Here is a 22,803-nt window from a genome sequence, read left to right as displayed (position 1 = left end):
ACATGCAGTAGTTTCTGGCGTTCTCGCACGAGTCAAAACAAGCACACCACTTACTATCAGAAAACATGAATCTTTAAATTGCACCAAATTTTCTTTTACATTTATGTAGGAGAAACCAAATATGAACAATTACATTGTTCATGGGTTGCACTACGGTTACGGAAAGCCCGATACTTACTGAAATATGAAGTGTGGTTCTTGAACTGGATCTTGCTCTCGCGAGCTGATTGCACAAACAAGTATGAGAACAACAATGGAAAACTCACAGAATATTACAATCCTCACTCAAAACTACCCATCTATACAGACTTAGTAATACACACATGTTGTGATGTCAATGGACCAGGACATATCATTCTTCCAGAAATTGCATTTATGCGTGCACGGGAAAGCCAAAGTTTTGAAATACTCGAATTTCGCCTCCACGACCTGCAGTCACAATCACTAGTCCCCAAGCAGATCGCCGTTGCATGTCCATAGCCACACTACGGAGATCAGGAGTGCTGTCGGTGTTGCACTTGCTTGCTAGCAGCTTCTCTTCAGGCCAAGTCGCAGAATTCCGATCGCCAAGGTGATTGGTGCTTGCGTTGATGATGCTATTGTGCAGTGGGCTATCAGTGCACCTATACACCGGCAAAAGCGAATGAAGCTCATTATTCTCTGAAAGGACCTCTTGCTCAGAATTTGCTATGCCATCCAGATCGTTCCGTCTAGAGCTATGGACTCCAGGCAAAATCCCAGTGCTGCTGCCAGGCCAAGTAACTGCAACTGTGACATCCCGACAGTGGAAGTGTTCATAAGACTGCGTGACATTAACAACACCTTTGTTTCTGCCTGGTTGAGTGTTATGATCGTATCTCCAGACATAGACATGCGAATCCTCACTTGCACAAATCACATACTTCCCATTTGAAGCAAAGGAGGCTGAGATTTGGCTACTTGTGTTGCGATAGCCTGAAAAGGAGCAGCAATATAAGGTCAATATGCTATATTCATTGAAAAAACTAGTTAATGCTGCACTTAATATTTTACCAAATAGATCAATATACCCTATTTCCAATATGATTCCAACTTAAATAAGATACTAGGCAAATAAGAAAGGAAACAGAGCAAGAAATGCTGATCCAACCAATATCGTAGTTGCAATATGTTAACCTTTGTTCAAGCAAATCTGTGAAAGATTAACATCAACTGTGTTATGAAATTAATACAGTTGATGTGACATATTGATTTGTTCCGACGTAGTCTCTGTAGAATAGAGTTTATGTCATCTTAAAACATGAACTGCAAGAAGTTACATAACCAAGCGTGAATGATTAATGAAGAGAGAACCATTAGTGTCATGTCCAAAGTTCTACCTTTGAATTTGTGAACTAATTCAACACCATTGACAACACGGATTCTTGAATCTGCAGAAGTAATAAGAACTTCTGAGGAGCTTCCTGGCGCGAACTGTTTTATGAAATTGATCAGCATTCATTCAGAGCTATAAGCTTAAATTTCTGAAATGTGGAAGAATACAGAGAAACATACACGACCTCAAACATAAAAGAACTATATTTTGAAAATTATCTACCTGGAAGCCAGTTATCTTCTTGTGGTTAGACTTCTTCTTCTTGATTCTTAAGTCTATCTGGCTTCTGTAGTGTAGCTTATTCTCTGAAATAAAATACCAAGGTAAGAGGAAAACAGATGATGTGATCTATCATATATACTAGACAGACCAAGTTGAGGTAGACGAAAAAAATTCTGAAAATCAATGGGCTTTTTTCATCTTTTGCATTGTCTGATCACCTAAACAGAAGGAAAAAAAAAATGCTCTCTGCAATTTTAGTTTCAAATAGCTATGCATATATTTCTTCTGGTAAAAAAAGCAAGAGAAAGAGGTACCGAGTATATATATTTAAGTATCAAATAAGTGGAATTACTCATACCCGATGTGTCAAATAAGTGGCAACTCCCCTTGTGTGTACCCACTAATGCACCCTTCAGAAATCAAAAGATACATCATAGAGCAATATGTTAGAAAGAAGTGTAAATTTAGGCATCTAAATGTTGCACAAGGCAACTGAATGGTATTGCAATTTGAAGAAATGCAACCTTTCCGTCAGGCGTAAAGCAAGCAGCAGTGACCATTTCATGAAGATCATTCCAATCAACAACTTGACGGTCTGGAATACTCCAAATGCGAACTTTCTCATCTAGGGATCCACTAATGAAGAATCTGTCATCTACAGGGTTGAACTGGATGCAGGTCACTGTATCAAAAACAAGTAGCGGGAGCAACATTAGCTAATAGATAAATTAAAATCATGGGATCAGAAAATACAAACATACAAAGGGAGAATAATTTCACCAATACACTCACCATAGTCACTATGAGTGAATGCTTTCAAGCACACATTGCTAGTAATGTGCCACAGCCTAACAGTTTTGTCCATTGAAGATGAAAGCAAGTACTGTACGCATAGAAAATAGACAACCATTAAGTTCCCACAATTCATTTTATTTAAACTTGATTTTTTTTATGGTCATTGTATCTAAATCTTTGGGAGACTGTTCAATTAAATGCACTTCCTTTTTGCAAATTCTGTGATCACAAGAATTTAGCCGACTAGAATAGAGCATTACAAAATCCAAAAGCTTATTTCAGTTAATTACAAATGAGTAATGAACATCCAGCTATTTAAATACCTAAATGCTGCTTCTGTCTTTTTAAAGCAACTTCTCTATCAAATCATACACATGTATAACTAAGAGCAAGAACTAGAAGGAACAAAAGCAAAAGGTATAAACCTATAAAAGCAAAGGACTCAGGTGAAGTTAGTATATTTTGCTTGTTCAACTTGCAGCTGTGCTACCGGAATTAAGGTGATGCTGCAGGTGATAATGTTGATGCCTTTTGCAATCAATATGTAAAGAACAGTTGCTTTAATAGTCAAACAACTCTTTACCATGAGGTTTTGACAACCTTTAAATTGATAACCTGGCAAACATGACGAATTTGATTCTCTAAAATGGTTCTCCGGACTGGGTAGCACAAACTTAGGTGTCCCTCATATATCGACAAACATCTTGAAGGCAGTGTGAAGTAAAAAAGCCAACACTGGCTTCGGCAAGTCAAATATGGTAGACACATTATACCATATATAAGTTGTAACATTATAAGGATTATCAGGAAGAATATTAATGAACAATCTGACAATTTTATCCAGAAAATGTAATTACGTATGCAGATGATGTGTACAGGACATGGCTTCCCAGCAATAAAAATGAGAGATAATCCAATCAAGCATAAGTTTTCAACATCAGTTGCTTCCAAGAAACTTACTCTACATCAGTTGCTTCCAAGAAACTTAAAACTTGTTCCACCTACTCTACATCGGTTGCTTCCAAGAAACTTGAATCTTGTTTATTAATAACTATGAATCTCAACAATCATTCAAGTTTAATATCAAGCTAGCATCTATTTGCCAAGAGAGAAAGCTTCTATAAATTAACTTTCAGCATGATCAGAATAAAAAGAGCGTTACTACCAGGCTAGCATGCAACAATCTAACTTCTTGCAGAGTCAAAGAAAGCAAGAGCACCTGAGATTTAGACCATGAGAGATCAAGAACATCATCGACATGACCCCTGAAAGAACAGATAGGCTTCTCCGCAAGCGCAAATATTTTCTCTGGCACAATCAAATGGTCAGAACTCACAGATTTCCTGATACTAGGGACCTTTGCTCTCCTCTTTTTCTCCCCATGAACCCCCTCAATACAACTCAATGACAAAGCCATTTCCGGCGATCCATCACCCATTGCCAACAAAAATGGATTACAACTCCCATTCTCCCCTGCTGCTCCCTCTCCAAACAACTCCCTTTTCTTCTCACTTTCCACAACTTCCCATACATGAATGACACAATCCTCACCGGCAGTCGCTAGATATCGCCCATCCAAGCTAAACTTAATGCACCAAATGGAACCACTATGTGCTTCTATCCCCTGGCTCATAAAAACACCAGTGAGCTCCTTGTATGATTTCCCATATTGCCTAATCCTGATCCTCTCATGTCCGCCACCGAATCTAGACCCTTCCAAGCTATCATCGGTGGCGGAACTCAATCTCCTCCCACCCTTCTCCGACGACGTATCCTTATCGTCGCTGCTCTGGCTGTGCTTGTGATATCCTGCCATATTCTTGATGCTCCGAAGCCAACCCCCCTTCTTCTTCGATCTCCCACCGGCAGGGTTCGATCCGGTCTTCATCCCCATGCCGGGGTTCACGGAGCCACCGCCATTGCTAGAGTCCTCCACATTTTGCCGCCTCATGAGCTCCTGGACGATCGGCGAGCGGCCAACACGTAACCCGAACTCCTCCATTGTGAGTTGCCGATTCGTCCCCACCTCCCTCACCTTGTTCCAAGTTCCGTCCTCACGGAACTCCTCCACCACGAACTCCCGCCCGTCGTCCAAGTTTTTGATGCGGCATTGCGCTTGATCACCGCCATCTCCGCCGTCATCGCTGGAGGGATTCTTCGCTAATCCCTCCGATCTCGCCAAGGACTCGATCGAGAGAGGCGGCGGCGCAACAAGGTTGGGATCGTTGACTGCGCCGTCGGATCTGGATCGAATGAATGGAGCGGATTCGGGTGGATCGGGGAGGCGGTGCGGCTCGTCGCACGAGACGGACCTCCCCGATTGCCGCCTGGGAGGGGTATCATCCAGGGGGACGACAGGTGGTATGCTGGCCATGTCCACCGTCGGGGTAGTGGCTGGGGCGAGGCCCATCTGGTGAAGGAGGCGGCGGCGGCGCTCCTCGACGGAAGAGGGCTCGGAGATCCATATGTCGTAGGATGCAGCCGACGATGCCGCCGACGGAGGAGGGAGGCGGTGGGAGGAGCGGCGGCGGAGGTGGTGGTGCTGGGGGTGGTGGTGATCGGCGTCATCATCGGAGGCGGAGGTGGAGGAGCAAGAGGACGACAGGATCCGATCCAACGACTCGTAGAACTCCTCCTCCTCCTCTCCCTCGGCCTCCACCGTCCGATTCGCTACCGAGCTCCTCATTTATCGCAACGGCATTCCGATACCGATACCCGATACGGTGTAGAAATATCGCAGCACTGTGCGCTAATATGCGCGTGGGGATGGCCGGCCGGGTGTCGTCACGCCCTTTTATCCCTCTGTTGCCGTCCCCTCAATTCCAAACTAAAGCCACCCCCATCTACCCAATAACTACCCAATAACAGCCCAACCTACTCTTTTTTTTTTTTAAACACATTTTTTACGCTTTAAACCCTGAGCTTCCGATATTCACAAAGTTGAACCCCCACGGTTTTGTGGTTTGACCCCCCTGAGTTAGAAATGCAAGGATTGAATTAGGGAATTGATTCCCTTAAATCTAGGGTGTTATATGTATATTTTAATTACTTTTAGAACTTTATTAGATAATTAAGGACTAAAGCGTCAAACAAAATAAATAAATAAATAAAGCCTACACAAAAATAAATAATAGTTTAGGCATCTATGAGTAATTATTTATTTATATATATTTTGTTTCTAAACGATGTAGGTCTTCTTAAAGAAAGAGGAGTAGGGGTGGAGAGGCTTTACTTGAGATGCCGGCACGAATATTGATACGTGAGGGAGCGTTTACACGTTACGAAAAGTAGAGGGGGGATAATAGAAAAAGAGGCGAGTTGTGTAAGTTGTAACGCTGGCTTTTGCATGCCACAGGAGAAAAAGAAACAAAGAAATAACGGAACGGAGTCCTGAGCACGTTGGGGTGTTTTAGTCAACGGGGTTGGCTAATTCCAAGAGCTTTTATTTACTTGGTTGGAGGTCAACTTAGTATATTAACTTTGGGAATTGGGATTTAATCTTTGAAAGGGTTTGAATTTGTTTTGGTCTTATTGGCATCGATTTGAACCACGGTGACTTGTCATGGTAGTACTTGATGCTTAATTTTTTTGTATTAATAATCTAATATTATATTAGAGCCATAATTTTATAATTACTAATGGATGGATACTTATTGGGATTAAAAAAAAATTTTTACTCTCCCATAGTTTGCACCAAAAATTTATCTCCTGATTTATTTTAATTTTTTATATTATTAAAAAGTTTCAAATAAGTCTACGTATTTACGACTAAAGTAAAATTAATTGTTATTTTATTAAGATTAATAGAGCATGTCCAACTAACCAAAATATTCCTTCGTGTTTATTAGACAAAATAGATAGATTTTTTATCTAATTTTTTAATAAATATTTGTCTTGTTCCTATATGTGATATAACTATTAAACTTATAAAATTTACTATATATTTGTCATGGAAAGAAATAAATGTTTATATACGAGGAGAAATGTATTTTTTTATATTTAATTTTTTAAAAATTTTAAGCACGTTATTAATTTGGATAGAAAAACTAACGATCTCAGTTAAGTCATGAGTACTGATTTGAGACTCTTTAAATTACACGAGGGTAAAATAATTTTGGGCATACGTACAGAGACGTAAAATATATTTTACCCTTACGAGAAACTCTAACAATTACAATTTAATCAAAAGTTAGTTTTAGTCAAAATTATAAGTGAGTAAAATATATTCAACCAATATTATCAGATAAGGTTTTGAATTCAAAATTTGAATCTTATTCTATGATATGTCATAAATAACTAGGTCTATATATAATTTAGACAATTTGGAAAAATAAAAGTTGGATTGGATTGATGTACAAATTTGTTTTGCAGATTGACACCTCACAACCTCAGACACTGCCTCCTTTGAAAGGATGGAGAATAACAAAGTTGGCAAGAAAGGCATGAAAAAATAACATTTGAGGGGCAGGTGGTCCAGAGGACCAGAGCTCAAGCAAAGGATAATAGGATGGTCTTGATTGTACTATTTGATGCTCTTATCCTACTTAAATGAAAGCTATAGTAGCTTTTATGTTTGTCTTATGATCAATTAATCTCCTAAATTATCACCGTTTTCATATACAACTCCTCATTTATCTTTTCCGGCAACTTAGACGAAAAATGATCATCTTATCCTCAACTTCTCTATTTTTAAAATCAATTGATAGAAAAGGTAAGGCCGATCGTAATAGCTGAATAATTATGGATTCAAATTCTCTAAATATCTGATGAATTATTTATAAAAAAATTATATACTTATAATTTAGGTCTATCTACCCTGGCCATGCTTGAAAGAGATTTTTCAAAGGAAGAGTAAACTTTAATCTAAGCCTTCTCATAACTTTGATCAGTCCAATTCAATAAGTGGGTTCACCATCTCCTTTTCTTTCTCTCCTGTCCCTATTCTTCTTTAGGTGGTCCAAAAATATGAACATAGGAATAGGAATGATGATTTGATCTCAAAGACTCCAGATTCCAGAATGTGAGTTTGTACAATGACAACCAAGTTTGTCATATGGGGGACCTCTCTATCTTGCCTCCAATAAAAGCTTAATGAGTTTACCCTAATTTAGATTCTATTCCATAAGAATATTGGATGATTAATTTGAATACACATCAATGTATTGATTATATATATCTAACGGTTTTTATTCAATACGATCTTTCTATAATATTTTTTAATTGAATTAAAAATCATCGAATGCTCGTGATCGATAAAATGACTGTATTTTATGTGCCCTCTATTATGCAATTCCTTTGCTTTTTCATTTCTTGTACACAGAGCAAAGTGGTCGGTTGCAAGGGGATGCCATTACCAAAGCCAGCATGTGAGCCCTCTACCATTTGGGTTATTGAGTATGATCATCTAAAGTAAGGGATAATATGATTTTAGGTATCTTATTAATACATTACAATATATTTATTTATTATTTGACTCATAAGTTTTTTTTATTGTCTTAAGAAAATTAGTGTTGTAAGAGTTAAATTTAATTATATATCGATAATAATAATACCTTTCTGTAAGTTAATCTATCAAAATTAACTTTAATGAGACAACTTTAATGAGAGATATTTCATGTGTCTTAACTTTTACCCTAATATTATTTTTATTTTTAGCATAATAAAAATAAGAGATGATTATATTTAGACCTCCTGAATTCGCCTAAAACTTCTTTTTTTCTTGTGATATAGAAATTTCTCAAACTATGAATATGTCTCGTATACTCTTTTCATTAGATTTTGATTATTTTTTTCATTCATAAATTATTATGAAGTTATATGATATGTTTACTCATATATTTTGAAGATGCGGCGAGATATTTTTAATAGTTTAGGAATTCTATATGTCAGACGCATATGAAAAATAAAATGATAGTTGAGAATGTCTAACTATAATTATGCCTAAACATAATACAAAGTATTAAATAATAAGGAGATTATGGGTTCGACTCCAATCTTAAATAATATTGTGAAGAAATTATTTGGTGATTTGGTGACTTAGCTCAATTCAATTGATTATTCGATTGCGCGGTTAACTTAGAGGAACAGCTCGGTAACCCAACGGTTTAAAGTAAGTCTCGGCGATGTATGATTCGGAGTAATTGTTCGGTGACGCATATAGTTTGAAGCTTATACTAGACAGATAAAAACTTTGTGGGGCCTAAGTATCTCTGTATCTATAAGTTTTTGGGCGGATAAGTTATCTAATGTGAGCATGAGTAACTCTTTTATGTCTACCTTAACATATGGATAGATTCCAATTCTCCATCATAATCACTAGTTAGATTCGATATGTTAATATTCCTTGATTAACACGTTCGGACGGACAGCTAATGTTCCCTAAGCCGGCCACCAACAACTTATTCGCATCATTGCTTGATAAAAGAGTTATCGGTCGAATAAAGAGTCGAGAATAATTCTTCCCACGCGCCAACAATCGTGCTATTCAAGGCTGTTTTGAAATCAAACCATGTTGATATATGCTTTCCAAGGAAATAAAGTCTTTTTCCAGAGAAAATTACAAATAAAGCCCTCTCTTTTTATTATTCATAAGTAAAGCCTTTTAAAAAGAACTCTGAAGGAATGGAATAAATGTAGAATATTTATTTATTTTAATTATTCTTATCTCACTCCTCTAGTGACTTTTGAGATTAAATAACAATAGTTTGGATGTGATTTAGTATTTCAGAAACTTAATTTGATCCTATTTTATTAACAATTGATAATTTTGATTTGATATTAGACCGTAGATTGGGAGTGTCAAGAAGTTTAAGTGAAATTATTTTTAAATAATAAAAATAAAATTATGTATTTATAATTCAGACAAATATAGGGTGTTATTTGTAATTTTTATTTAAAAGATATTTTAATTTCACACCTCCTTTCTCCACAATTTTTGGTTTGGCACTCGATTTCTCCACAGAAAGTAATATTAGATGGGTTGGGCCCCCATCCACCAGGCATCCAGCCCAAGTGCCCAACAACTCAATCCCAGTTATCCACATAAATGCAATATATATTAAAAAAGAAAAGAAAAATGGTAAATGACAATTTTACCCCTTACCGCGACCCAATATCAGTATCGGTATTGCTAGCGAAAGTTAGTATATTTTCCGATATATCCTTATGTTCCAGCTAAAATTAATATCTATTTTCTACTTTTTCTTAGTCTAATTTACAACCAATCTAATATTCTTAGCTTATTATATGTTTTCATTTTTTCAAAAATACTTTTAATACTAAGTCATAGCTTGAAGGGTAAAAATGGTAATTTCGTCACAAAAATGTAATCCCTCTCTTGCTCATAATCTGGTGCATGCCATGAGCATGATGATTACATCCACATTGAGACATTTCATGCGCTCAATCAGGTCTATGACAATAAACATACCATATCATTTATGGCAATCATGTATGTGGCATGGGCCTCATAATCAAACTCTCCACACCTTCATCATCAATGCTTCCATGCAGGAATGCAGACCTCTGCAGTCCCTCCCACTCCATTCCATGCCCTAATAATTTATTCACATCATAAGGCATCAAATTAGAAAAATTTAATTAAATACATCGTCCAATTTTTTTGGGGGGTAATTTGCATAAAAAACACGATGGATTTTCATTTTATGGGTCGTGCTCGATCATTTTGGGTTTCGCTTGCATGTCGGACTTAAAAAGAGCGAGAAAAGCATGCTGTGTATTTAATATGAAATAATATTTTTAAGTACTATTCTGAGTACTTTTATCTTAATAAAATTATGAAACAAAAAATATATAAGTGTTATAATAAATACAACTATGAAGCAGAGTGTTAAAAATAATAACAATAATAAGTGCAATACTTTGGATAAATTTGGATCAATGTGGTGAGGAGAGTGTGACTCAAATTTGGGATAAAATAGTTGGAATATATTTCTACTACTATAAAACTCAACCAAGTTGGCATGGGTTCTTCTAAGTGGTTGGCATGTCACTCTGGTGATGTCAAAATATGACAAAAATCTCATTGTGCATGGTGTCATATTCTTAAATTTTACCCTGTTTATGATGTCCATTCAATAAAAAATAGAGTATGATCAATGAGTATATTTCACCGACACATTGATAACAAAAGGCACACAATACTTTCTGAGCAATTGAGTTAAGAAACAAAAATAAAAACATTGAATAATTTCATAACTTCTTTTTTTGCAAGAAATTCTGAAAATTTATGGCACCAATAATTTCTCACCCATTAGAAGGATTTTCATCCCTGAACTATTATTTTTTTTCACAACGATCTTCTGAATTTATTTTTAGTATATAATAGATATTTTGAACTATCAGAAATATTTCACTATTCAGAGAATTGTATACCAAAAGAAATATTTAAAGATCATACGTAAAAAATGTATATATATATATATATTAAAATGTATATGTTAACCTTTGGACTATTTAATAGACGGAAAAGTAAGATGCCCCTAATTAAGAGTACTACAAAAAAGAGTAATGATACTTTTATTTTATTTTTTACTAACATTATCCATATAAAAACTAAATGTTTTACATGAGTATATATAAGCATATCAATTTTAATGATATATATATATATATATGCACACACTTAAATGAGTGATTTCATATATATGGTGTACCCTAGACCTATGTGATCCAGGTCCCCTAAATTTTAATAATATTGAGCATCTTTGTTAGATGGATCCAACATTGCAACTCTCATTAATTATTAGCAATCTTGCTCAGTTGGTAGAACAATTTAGATCCCTTTCAACCCAAATTACCATAATGGATTTTGAGTATTTTTTTCCCTTTTCCTACTCTGAAGCATGAATAATAACACTATGATACATATCTCTAATCTTAGGCTCAAATCCTTCTTCCAAGTTACTTCATACATAAAAGGTACTTCTGAGTTAGGTTTCTTTTGAATACATTCCGCAATCAAACATTCACTTTTTATATATTTTGATTAAACTCAGTATAATATAAGTCAAATAATATGCTATGCATAAAATATTATAAAATTATACATATTTTATACAATTAATATACTTATTTGTAGGTTAGTAACCGAACATATATTTTTATATAAATTTATTTAAGATAATTATTAAGTTTATAACCAAATATTAAAATACAAATAAAATTATAAACATATATAATTTATATCTAAGAGATGTGTATAAAATTATTCTTAGAAAATCTTATATAAGAACCAAAATTATGATATTAGAGTCTAAATTTTTATCGAGATATGGAGTTTCAAACTTACCGTGGGATATATAGGGGTATGTTAAAACATGTCATTCTCTTCTATATTTTGCAAGAAAAGAGGGAAGAACAAAATATAGGGATATTAATATGGTATAGTGTTATCCTTAATGATATCTTTAAACACAGTCAACCATACCAACTCTTAATTACCATTCTCTTTTAGTATACATCCTACGTATATGTTGCAATGTCAACTTCTTTGATGGTTGGTTTCCTCTCATATTTTTGTGTAGGGAGAGGGAAAGAAGGGGGTCAGGATTTAGACATACCAACAGTATGATTAGACTCTTTTTAGCTCACAATCTCTTTGTCTCATAGCATAAATTATTCATATAATAATAATAATAACAATAGTAATAATTAAATATAAGTGAACTAATTAACTGCTCGATTATAAAAAGTGTTCCTGATACCAACAGCTAAAAGCTTAATAAGTCAAATGATCATAAAATAAATGTCTGGAGGCTTCATTTGCTCTGAGATTAATGGGAAAATTGAGAATGGTTATATATCTCATGGAAAAGTTATTAGAATTTTAACTAAACAATTGGAATAATAAAAGTAACCTTTGTATTTTCTCTTCCTCCCTCTTATCATAAATATATTTTAAAGTAGAAGCTGTCATATAGGCTAATGATGGAGAAAGTGATATATAATATATATGAAAGCAAAATAAGGGTATTTTTATGGATCTATTAAGTTAGTAAAAGATTTTAAACTATTTTAATATATTTAAATAGTTTAAAAGGTGTATTTTTTCTAAGGGATGAAAGGGATGCTGAATAATTAATAATTACCTTTAAAAAAAAAGAAAAGAAAGATAAGGTCCGTACACCTACTGTGAATTATTGAAAAAGAGAGCAAAAGGTGGTTAGGAGGGCAAAAGGTTTATTTATTTTATTTTTATTTTTTTATTTTTTATTTCTTTTTTCGGGACCCAAACCCTTCTTAGTACTACTTCAACGAAAGCTCCATTTCTTCTTCCCTCCTTCCACTTCCTTTCTCCTCTCTCTCTCTCTCTCTCGCTCGCTCGCTCTCTTAGTGTACCTTTCGAGCAACGCGAAAGTAGGCAAGAAAAAGGAGCATTCCGATACCTCTCCACGTTCGTCTCTCTCTATCTCTAGCTCGCGAATCTTATCTTCTTTGTTGCATATCTTCTAGCCTTTTCTCCCGAGATCTGTAGCTAAGTGGCGGCGGTTCCGTGGAGGGAGGGAGGATCCCTGTAGGGTTATAGAAGGGGCGGAAATGGTGGGCGCTCTTGCTGGGATCCGTGGGCTCTTGAATTGCTCGGATCTAGGATGAGAGAAGTGGAGGCGAGAACAGGGGCGAGGTTTTGTTGGATCCGTCGGGGACGAGGGCTTCATGACGACCACCAAGCGCGCCTACAAGCTACGTATCCTTTGTGGTTTGCGTTTTTTCTTGAATCAAATTTGGAGGAAAGAAACTTGTTAGTTCTCGATTGGTTGTTCGTTTGGTTATGAATATGATTGATTAAAATGGAGTATGTTTTGGGGCACTTCTCTATTGGGATGAGTAAATAATGTGACGGGTTTTAGTAATTTTGGGTTTTAGTAGATTAAAAGTGGATGCCTTGACCAAGATTAAAATTTAGAGGAGTTTGTAGCGCATTCTTCCAATGTCAATTGCCTCAAGATTGGGAGGAAGACTTCTAGGGTTCTTGTCACCGGAGGAGAGGACTGCAAGGTCAATCTCTGGGCCATTGGCAAACCCAATTCCATACTGGTGTGTATTTATCCCCTCTGTCTGCAAAATATGCTTCTACGTAGCTGTACAAATATAGTCTTTATACCTCAGCAGCAGAATGAACTCATTCTGAATTCTTGTGGTGGTGATGTGTAGAGTCTATCTGGACATACAAGTGCAATTGAGTCAGTAAGTTTTGATTCCTCAGAAGTTTTGGTTGCCGCGGGAGCAGCCAGTGGCACGATAAAATTGTGGGATTTGGAGGAGGCAAAGAGTATGTATGCTTAATTTATATTCCAGGTTATAGAACATTTCCTTTACAGGAGGACCATCTGCTGTCGTTTAGCTGATTTTGACTTGTTTTTTGTGCAGTTGTTCGCACTCTTACAGGACACAGATCAAATTGTATATCTGTTGATTTCCATCCATTTGGAGAGTTCTTCGCTTCAGGGTCATCGGATACAAATCTGAAGATATGGGATATTAGAAGGAAGGGATGTATCCACACTTACAAAGGCCACACTAGAGGGGTTAATGCTATTAGATTCACGCCTGATGGGCGGTGGGTTGTTTCTGGTGGGGAAGATAATACCGTGAAGGTGATACTTGGGAGTTCTTCCTTGATTATTGCTTGGAGGTTGCAAATGCAAGCTCACAGATTCTTTGCATTTATTTACTGTTTTTGAAATTTTCTCATAGTCCATTACTATATGATATATTTATCATGTTTTGTATAGCATATAGTAAAATAACTAATCATATAGATATTCCTAATTGAGTTAGTTTCTTACTTGTTATGCTAAAAATTATATCTTAACACTCAACAGCTATGGGATCTGACAGCTGGGAAGATGTTACATGATTTCAAGTGCCATGAGGGTCAGATTCAGTGCATAGATTTCCATCCCCATGAATTTCTCTTGGCAACAGGTTAGACTGAATCTCGATTTGTCTTAAAATGAGAGTATTATCAATGTTATTGGACTGTTCAGATGCATAAAACTAGTAAGAAAAAGATGATGCTTATTAGGTCACTGTCATTTCCCTTACAATTTCCTTTCATTCATTTTTTTATATGTATTATTTTATTTTCGATACGTACCGACATTGATAAAAAGAAGCTGGATACATGCATGTAAATCAGCTAGAGCGGTGAAGATGAGCTTTCAGACGATGCCTAATTGCCTAAATATTTACTGCACATATTTTGGACTTCTGGATTTGTAAATGGTAAAATTTATTCTGCTTGGATTACCATATAATTCAGTGAATACATACACTTTTGCATGTGGGAACCTAAAAGATATTCCTTTAGTCAAACAAATAGCTTCCGTTGGGCTATGTACTTATGCAATTAATTCACTGTACATCTCGTGGGTTGGATTAAAATATATACATGTATCTCCTTTTTTTTTGCCAATATAGGAACATGCATTCTTTTCTTTTGTAGGTAACTATAGTTTGACTATCCTGGAGTTATTACTGTGAGATTCACTATTCTGTTTGTGCTGCATATGTGAAATGAACGTAGGTTCAATTATTCTTAAGAAAATTCATCTATAGCTTTCAATTTTCAAGAACACTGTTAATTTTTCCTTAATTTTATCTTTATTAACCCATACAGGTTCAGCTGATAGAACTGTTAAATTTTGGGATCTCGAAACCTTTGAGTTAATTGGATCTGCTGGGCCTGAGGTATCTTATTGATTCAAGACTTGTAGCCTTTAGGCTATAAATTTTCATCTTGTTTTGATTGGTATTAACTTATATTTCCTTTAAGGGATAATTTCACTTGAATCCCTAAATTATTGCCCAATTTTTCCATACACCTCTTGAAAATTATTTTTGGTACATAGACCACCTAAACTATTGAAAGCCTCTCAAATCCCTTTTCAGTTAGTTTCTCCTTATTTTTTCGTCCATAAATTATCACGTGACTCACATGTGAGTAGATTCTTGATCTTTATGCCTTTATTTTTTTGGAGGGATGACAAAAAAAGAAGAAGAAGAGGAATGTGAATATGGAGGGGCATTTTGTCTTTTCATTTTTTTCGTCAATGGCGTCACGGGGGTTAAAGGTTTCTTAGTTTAGGAAGTCTATCTGTAGCAAAAAAGAGTCTAGGAAGTGTATGTTGAAATGGACAATAATTTAGGGGGTCTAAATGGAATAATCCCTTCTTTAAATGTGCCATTTGAACTAACTTTCTTTGAATGATAAGTTCTTTAGGTAGGGATTAAGTTAGAAGTGACTGGGTGGTTAGAATTAGAAAGCATTATTTGGGAATATGGATTTACGACTTTTGAAGAACTTGAAGTTATATGGAAAGTCTTTCAGCCAATATGTCTCATATTCGATCCTTGGAACTTAAATAGTCTTGCATGATAGGCTTCGTTCTTGTAATGGTGGATCTTCCTATGGAATTTTTTTTGAACATGCTTATCATATTTTTTCTTGTTTCCCCATTTTTCATCTTATATACTTTTGTGCTTGTGTGCATATTCTGAAGGAGGGGTGTAATGTTTGTCTTCTTACACGGTACACTTAACACATAAGTTTTAGCTATGAAATAACCACCCAAAAAATGGGGATAAGGTTGCACATATTTTCTTTCACTCTTGAGACCTTGGCACTAGCGCAAACTTTGTGTGCTTGGACTGTCTATTTTTTGGGGCAAGTTGTCCATTTTACTCAGTAAAACCGTATATGTAACACTTACAGATAGCACACATGTGAGAACCCGCACCCACAAAATTAGACCTTTTTTGTTTGGTGTCCACTGGGGTTGCCTATGTAAGCAGGATGGGGAAAACAATAAAGTATTATCCTTATTCAATAGTTGAGTGTTCTAGATGCTTTTGATATTTTCAACCTTATGAACTTGATTGAAGCCAGAGTATCTTGGCCCTATCTTTTACCATACTTGTCCCAAACAATTTTGATCTGACTTGTCCAGCTTGACATAAAATCACTTTTAGTTGGAAACCAATGTTTTAGAAGTATTTAATTTCAGTCTTTGCTACATATCAAATTATGATGAAAGAATTTCTGATTTTCAAATATAACTACAGACAACAGGGGTACGTTCTATGACGTTCAGTCCTGATGGAAGAACTCTGCTCTGTGGATTACATGAAAATTTGAAGGTAAGCAGTATTTAAAATGCTGATGGACATTATTTGACTTCTAACATTAATTGTTGTTGTGCAGATATTCTCTTGGGAACCAATAAGATGTCATGATGCTGTGGATGTGGGATGGTCTAAATTATCAGATCTGAACATCCATGAAGGGAAACTTCTAGGATGTTCTTTCAATCAAAGTTTTGTTGGAGTTTGGGTCATTGATCTCTCGGTACCGTCTAATGTAACTCATTTTTCCTCTTAACATGCTTGAGTGTGCTAATGTCCAGTTTAGAAAAATATAAACCTGATTATGAATGTATTTTGTTATATTTCATGATGAATTAACCCTGCCTTATTAAATGACAGCATGTTGAGCCATATGCATTAGCTAATTCTGCAAAGCGAAATGGTCATTCAGAATCAAAATTTAATTCCAGTTCTAACCCACTGTTGCTAAAGGACAGCAGCATAAAGTCTAGTCTGGGGAGACTGTCACTTTCACAGAATTCAGACAGCAGTATCAAGGACAATGTGGGGAAGTCATCAGTTTCACGAAATTCAGATGCAGCAAAGGAGACAAAATCTATGGCTTGTAGGTTCTTTTCTTTAGATTTCTTCTTGAGTTTTCTATATTTGCATACTAATGCTTTAAGTAGTACGACTGTTTGGACCTTCTTTCATTTTTTTGTCATATTTTTGAAACTGAAGCAGCTGGAAGTGCTCCTGGTACTCCTCAAAAAGTTGGAATTAGCACTGGTGCTAAAATAACCACTGCAAATTCAGCAATAGCATCAAATGCTAGTACCCTAAAGAGGAACTCTTCAAGGAGTCATGGCACAACAAATATTCAGAGTAAGGCCGATGTGGTACCTGTACCTGCCATCATCCCTAGAACTAGCTCAAGAGTGGAGGCGGCATCTGATTCTAGAAAAGATGCTTGTGATGTAGTTCCGGTCGTTGTCCCAAGAACAAACTCAAGGATGGATCTGGCCTCCGATTGTAGAAAAGAAATTGGTGATGTGGTGCCTGTGGTTGCCCCCAGAACTAACTCAAGAGTTGAACTGGCCTCTGAATCCAGAAAAGAACTCGTTGCTGGAAGAACATTACCATACAGTCTCCAGTCAAAGTTCTCTGATTTCAGAAAGTTGTCAAGCATCAAAGATGACTCAGATAGAGCTGATATGGGCAATAGAATCACCGAATCAAATGAAGTTACAAATCAAAATTCTTCTTCTTTTGGAAATGGTGTCAGCCAAACAATGGCTACTGGAGAAGATTATATTGGTGATGTTAAAGATATTGCTGCAAGGAAGCTGGGATCTAGTTACCACCATGAAAATTGTATGTGGAAAACCTACAATAACAACATGGAGTATATCTTCTTATATATGTTGCTCTAGATGCTACCCCTTATCATGTCACCTAATTGTTTTTTTTTTTGTGTTTGTCATCTGGTTTATGTTTGCCTGCTTCCTAATATGCTGCACGAAGGATATTAACTATATAATTTGTTAGATTTTGTGTGCAACCAACTAGTTAATTATTACTCTTCATCTTTAAGAAACCAAAAATTACCTTAGATTCTCAACAAAGAACAGAGGATAATCTTCTTTAATGTGCTCGTTTTACACTACATATCCTTCTTTGATGCTTGCAAAATTTGAAGCTACTTCTTTTTCAAAATCTACTTGGTTCTTGAACTTGATTTTACATTTGAAACTTCCTTTTGTTGCAAGTTCTCTTATCAGATAAATATTAATGCAGCATATGAACTAAACTTTTCATGGTGTCGATCATTCATAATGGAACTTACACTTGCTATCTTCTCCTTCCTACTTTGCATAGTTTTCCACATATTTTTGGATGAAAAAGTGCCTCTTTGTCTTGAGTTCTGACATGTGATAATGTGAAATCATTGAATTGTTTCTTTTGCTGGTGCAAAAGTGGTATAACTTACATCACTTAAACAATGTAATGTTGCTAAAGTTTCATATATACTGTTTTGTAGATAACATAAGAGTCCACAAGCCTAGGAATGCCTGCTCTGTGGAAGTTTCAAGAGGAGGTATACTTTCACTTCTTATTGTGAGGTTGTGCTTGTACAAAACTGCCTGGCTTGACATATCACATATCTGTTCTGAAAATGTTGTAGGAAGAACAAGGTCACTAGTTGCAAGTTGGGAAGGCAGGGAGGAGTCTCCTAGCTATGAGGAACCCAAGCCAAACAATTCTTCTGTGATGATGGCTGCTGCAAGCATGTCGTATTCTTCTGTATGTTTTCTGCCTAGACTACTTTTAACTTCTCATCATATTAAACTGATTTCTTGTTTAGTTGATTTAAATAGTTAACCAACAATTCTTTATTACATCCTTCAATCATACTTGTTATTTTGAATGCAGTACATATGTTGGCTGCATTATTGCGGATATCTTCTCATCTAATCTGTCTCATATATGAACTAACTGAATTTGTCCTGTGTAATCTTTGTTCTGCATCTTTATGGTCTTGAGCTTCAGTAAAGTTTGCACCATTTGGGTTTTTTATTTGCTTACAAATCCTCAATACAGATTTTTTATACTGGATGATGAGCCAGATCTACCTTAGGTTTCAGTAGTAAATTAAAAGCCAATTTTTAGCTTCTTTTTCTATTTCCTTTCTTTACGTGGATGCACTAACATGAACCTTAATTTACTTTGGGCTTTATTTTTCGTCTTCTTCCTTAGATGGATTCTCTATAAACCATAATTTACACACTCTCTTCTTTTTCTCAAAGTAATAATATTGTTACAACAGAGGGAGAGGGCTCCATCTGGTCAAAAAGAAGTTTATGCAAATGATGCGGATGCCGTTGCTGATATAATTGAACAGCACGAACTATTTCTCAGCACGGCACGGTCTCGGTTGATGAAGTTACAGGTAATTTTAATGGTCAATTTGCTTACAGATATCAGTGCTTTGGTCCATTGAAGATTATAAACTCTATGCCGTCCTAACAATTCTTATCCGTACATTTGTCCCAGATCTATAGATGTTAAGGTTATGCACATCATAATTACATGAGATTCATCTCAGCACTCAGCACTCAGCAGAGATGTTGATGTCATCGGTTTTCTGAAAAAGAGTATCAAACCCTTGTAGATCATAATTATATGAGATTCATCTTTGAAGAGATGATATGCCATTGGGTTGAATAAAGAACATGACAGCGTCTGGTTTTAGGCTACATATTAATAATATTTGCATTCCCTTTTTTGTACAGTAGTGGTTAAATATAAAATTTTTGTCCATTGAAGAATGATTGATTAAGATACTTTTATTAACATTTACTGTTTCCTGTTATTATTTAAGGTCTATTGCAACCTCAAATTTGACGAATAAACTTTCGCACTTGGCGCTGCTCTTTAATCAGCTATGAGGTTGTGTGTCAATTAGCCATGAGATATTCTGTACGAGTTCCATGTACTGGTCATTCTATCTGATTACAGTATCCAAGTTTAGTCAGAAAGTTTATTTGTGGCTGCGGATCTCGATTGGAAGATGGATTCAAATATTTTATCCAAATAAAGACTGGTCATCCTAGTATTTTGAATATATTCGTCCCAAATTGTTTGTCCAATATATCATTTGAATTTGGTATCTATTGAGTGAACATGGGATTGCTAAAAAGCAAATAACGAGATAAAAGAAGAACCACAATGGATAGTAGAATAATGGAGAAGTTCAAGGTGCCGCAAGGGGTGAGATGACTCAATGATTTTGATACAATAATGGATACATGATGCCTCTTGGATTGACAGACATCCAACATTTCTATATACTATTTACCATGATATGATATTTAATATTTTACATAACTTGCAGGTAGTCCATCAACTTTGGAGGAGAAATGATATCAAGGGTGTTCTCAATGCAGTGGAGAAGATGTCTGATCATGCTGTAGGTTTTCTATCTGGATCTTTTGTGTTTTTGTTAAAGAAGAGTTTGATTTTCATGTTGATATATCTGCTGCAGGTCTCCGCTGATGTATTAAGTGTTCTGATGGAGAAAAGTGATACGATTACACTTGAATTATGCACTTGTCTCTTACCGCTCCTCACTAGTCTTCTAGAGAGCAAAATGGATAGGTACTTCTGCAGCATCTTTCTTGCAGTAATCACCTTTTCTTTAGCATAGTATATTTTGGAGGCCATGAATGATTTACTGCTTTATGCCGTTCCCATATCTAATATTTTAGGATAATGCAGTTCCAATGGCACCAAAAAATTGGGTAGTTGCATGTTCTCATTGTTGCTAACAAATATTGGTTAATACATTGTTCTGTACTGATGCCTGGTACATCTGTCTAAGTTTTCTGTTACATATTGCACACAACTTGGCCACAATATGTTATGTACGCAAAAGTGGTTTCTTTAGTTTTTATATTTATGAGATCTTTTTTAGTTATTTTAAGATGTTTACAAGGGAAGATGAAAATATCTGTTCTAGGTTCAACAGTAGAAAGTTAGTAGTTGCAAAAAGTGATAAGTAAGTTCAGTGAACTAGCATAATGCATATATTTTCTATTACATGGAAAGTATTGTCAAGATTAATAATGGTATTAAATGAAACGTTGACACTCCTAAAGATTTTATCGACGGAATGGCACATGACGGACATAATTATATATGAGAATCTTCTGAGTTTCAGCTACATACAGAATGATTCAAAGGCTGCTACATTTCTGGACTCCTACCCACAGGTGTCTTTTGAACTTCTGTTTTTCCTGATTTTCATCCTTCTGATAGTCATTCCATACCCTAAGCAAAAAGGCTGCTACACTCTGGATCACTCTTTCCTGTTCCAGGTTGTACAAACTTGATGATGAGCACTCTCATTAGTTGACAACTTTGCAATCAATTTATCTTCTTTTAACTTTTAAGTGGTCCAATGAACAGGTTGCCTGCATCGAACAGAATTCTTTTAATGTTTAGTTCCTTTAATGACTTTCCACATGTTTAAAATGCTTTTGTTTTTCACGGTATTCTATTTCTGATAACTGGTGGTGCAGTTCCATACTTACAAACTCTCCTTAATTTAGGCATTTGGATATTTCCCTGGAAATGCTGCTAAAGCTTGTCAGAACATTTGGTCCTGTAATCCATTCAACTTTATCAGCTGGTCCATCTGTTGGCGTAGACCTTCAAGGAGAACAAAGGTTTGGTTTCATTTGGCTGGTACGTTTATCTCAATTTGTATGCTGTTAATTTATATACTTCATCTTCCATCCATTCCAGACTGGAGCGATGCAATCTATGCTTCATTGAACTGGAAAAGGTCAAGCAAAGACTTTCTTCTCTCACAAGGTGAGTAATCTAGTCACTAGGTTAATTAAGGTTGCAGGAAGAAGAGTTGGGTACTGCAACTCTTTTCCTTGTATATGAACCTAACAAATTAAAAAATGAATATAATTGGTTTTGTAAGATTTCTGGCTGCAAATGTTTGCTCAACAAATTTTGTTACCCTGATTGTATAAATATAGTTAAGTCCATCCAGGTTTATGGTTTTTATGCACTGTCTTGTTTCATTTTTCAACAGAAGAAAAGGATCCATAGGGAAGAGTGCACAGGAGCTGAACCTTGCTCTTCAGGAAGTTCTATAATTGATTGACCGACTCATATACTACAGATATGCAACACAAAACAAGATAACCATACTTTTTGGTTCTCTCTCTGTTCCACGCCCAGCTGAGATTTCAGCTGCATCCGGTGAGCATTCTAACATCTCCTGGGGCTAGGGGTCTTTTGAGCTCGGGAAGCACAGCTGCAGCTTTAGGGCACTGAAGCTTAACAGACTCATCCTCCTGTTATTCGTGTCTCTTAAATATGCTAACCAAACTGTGTGATCCATGGAGCTTAGAATCAGAAGACCTGATGAACTGGGACTTCGACTTTTTTTTGCTAACGGCGGTGGAAAAGATCAACCAGACACTTTAACTTCGGTTGAGCTGACCAAAGAGTGGACTTATACAACTGCTCTGAATATATGAACCCAGCTTAGGGTGTGTAAGGTGTGTAAAGGTTAGCTGCCTAAGGCCTGTATCTATCTTCATTATGTAACTGATAGCTTTAAAGTTTACTGTGGAGGTTATTGGAACTTTATTTCTGATTGATCCAATGATAATATGTTAAAAAGGAAATAAGTATGAAGATTTAACTTTCATTAAGCTTTTCTAAAGCAGCGATCCCTGTACATAATTAGATGTAAGGGTTTTTCTTTGTTAGACTAAGCAAACATTTGCGATAGAATGATTTGC

At 35.8% G+C, this 22,803-nt stretch overlaps 2 protein-coding genes across 4 annotated transcripts; one reads left to right on the top strand and one right to left on the bottom strand.

The window, feature by feature from the left end:
* Positions 1-54: 54 nt before the first annotated feature.
* Positions 55-5,892, bottom strand: LOC140773429 (uncharacterized). The gene is made up of 7 exons (XM_073115981.1): positions 3,591-5,892; positions 2,369-2,459; positions 2,101-2,258; positions 1,935-1,986; positions 1,577-1,659; positions 1,359-1,452; positions 55-954 (listed from the first exon to the last, which is right to left on the bottom strand). Exons 1-7 carry the CDS (start codon positions 5,055-5,057, stop codon positions 374-376), a joined length of 2,526 nt encoding a protein of 841 aa, XP_072972082.1. The 5' UTR covers positions 5,058-5,892; the 3' UTR covers positions 55-373.
* Positions 5,893-12,662: 6,770 nt separating this feature from the next.
* LOC140769924 (katanin p80 WD40 repeat-containing subunit B1 homolog KTN80.4-like) lies at positions 12,663-22,732 on the top strand. Of its 3 annotated transcripts, none has more exons than XM_073110842.1 (18): positions 12,663-13,076; positions 13,296-13,426; positions 13,544-13,661; positions 13,760-13,986; positions 14,215-14,317; positions 15,012-15,082; positions 16,457-16,531; positions 16,596-16,751; positions 16,877-17,102; positions 17,222-17,851; positions 18,519-18,575; positions 18,663-18,781; positions 19,305-19,427; positions 20,373-20,447; positions 20,523-20,635; positions 21,589-21,705; positions 21,785-21,853; positions 22,086-22,732. In XM_073110842.1, exons 1-18 carry the CDS (start codon positions 13,046-13,048, stop codon positions 22,147-22,149), a joined length of 2,505 nt encoding a protein of 834 aa, XP_072966943.1. In that variant the 5' UTR covers positions 12,663-13,045; the 3' UTR covers positions 22,150-22,732. The 3 variants fall into 3 exon arrangements, with proteins under 3 accessions (XP_072966943.1, XP_072966934.1, XP_072966951.1); XM_073110833.1 differs by having other exon boundaries at positions 17,219-17,851; positions 22,086-22,729; XM_073110850.1 differs by having other exon boundaries at positions 12,664-13,076; positions 16,596-16,739; positions 17,219-17,851; positions 22,086-22,727.
* Positions 22,733-22,803: the final 71 nt, after the last annotated feature.

Source organism: Typha angustifolia, chromosome 2, assembly GCF_048772165.1.
Source record: "Typha angustifolia cultivar Huaian chromosome 2, ASM4877216v1, whole genome shotgun sequence".
NCBI lineage: Eukaryota > Viridiplantae > Streptophyta > Magnoliopsida > Poales > Typhaceae > Typha > Typha angustifolia.
Note: the sequence above shows the minus strand (reverse complement) of the source record. Positions and strands in the feature narration are given on the sequence as shown.

Coding starts and splice junctions, on each gene's coding strand:
- LOC140773429 (XM_073115981.1), bottom strand. CDS start 5,057: ATGAGGAGCTCGGTAGCGAATCGGACGGTGGAGGCCGAGGGAGAGGAG. Junction 2,460..3,590: donor TCTCATGGTCTAAATCTCAG/GTGCTCTTGCTT, acceptor CTATGCGTACAG/TACTTGCTTTCATCTTCAAT. Junction 955..1,358: donor ATTAGTTCACAAATTCAAAG/GTAGAACTTTGG, acceptor GCTCCTTTTCAG/GCTATCGCAACACAAGTAGC.
- LOC140769924 (XM_073110833.1), top strand. CDS start 13,046: ATGACGACCACCAAGCGCGCCTACAAGCTAC. Junction 13,427..13,543: donor GCAAACCCAATTCCATACTG/GTGTGTATTTAT, acceptor GGTGATGTGTAG/AGTCTATCTGGACATACAAG. Junction 16,532..16,595: donor GATTACATGAAAATTTGAAG/GTAAGCAGTATT, acceptor GTTGTTGTGCAG/ATATTCTCTTGGGAACCAAT.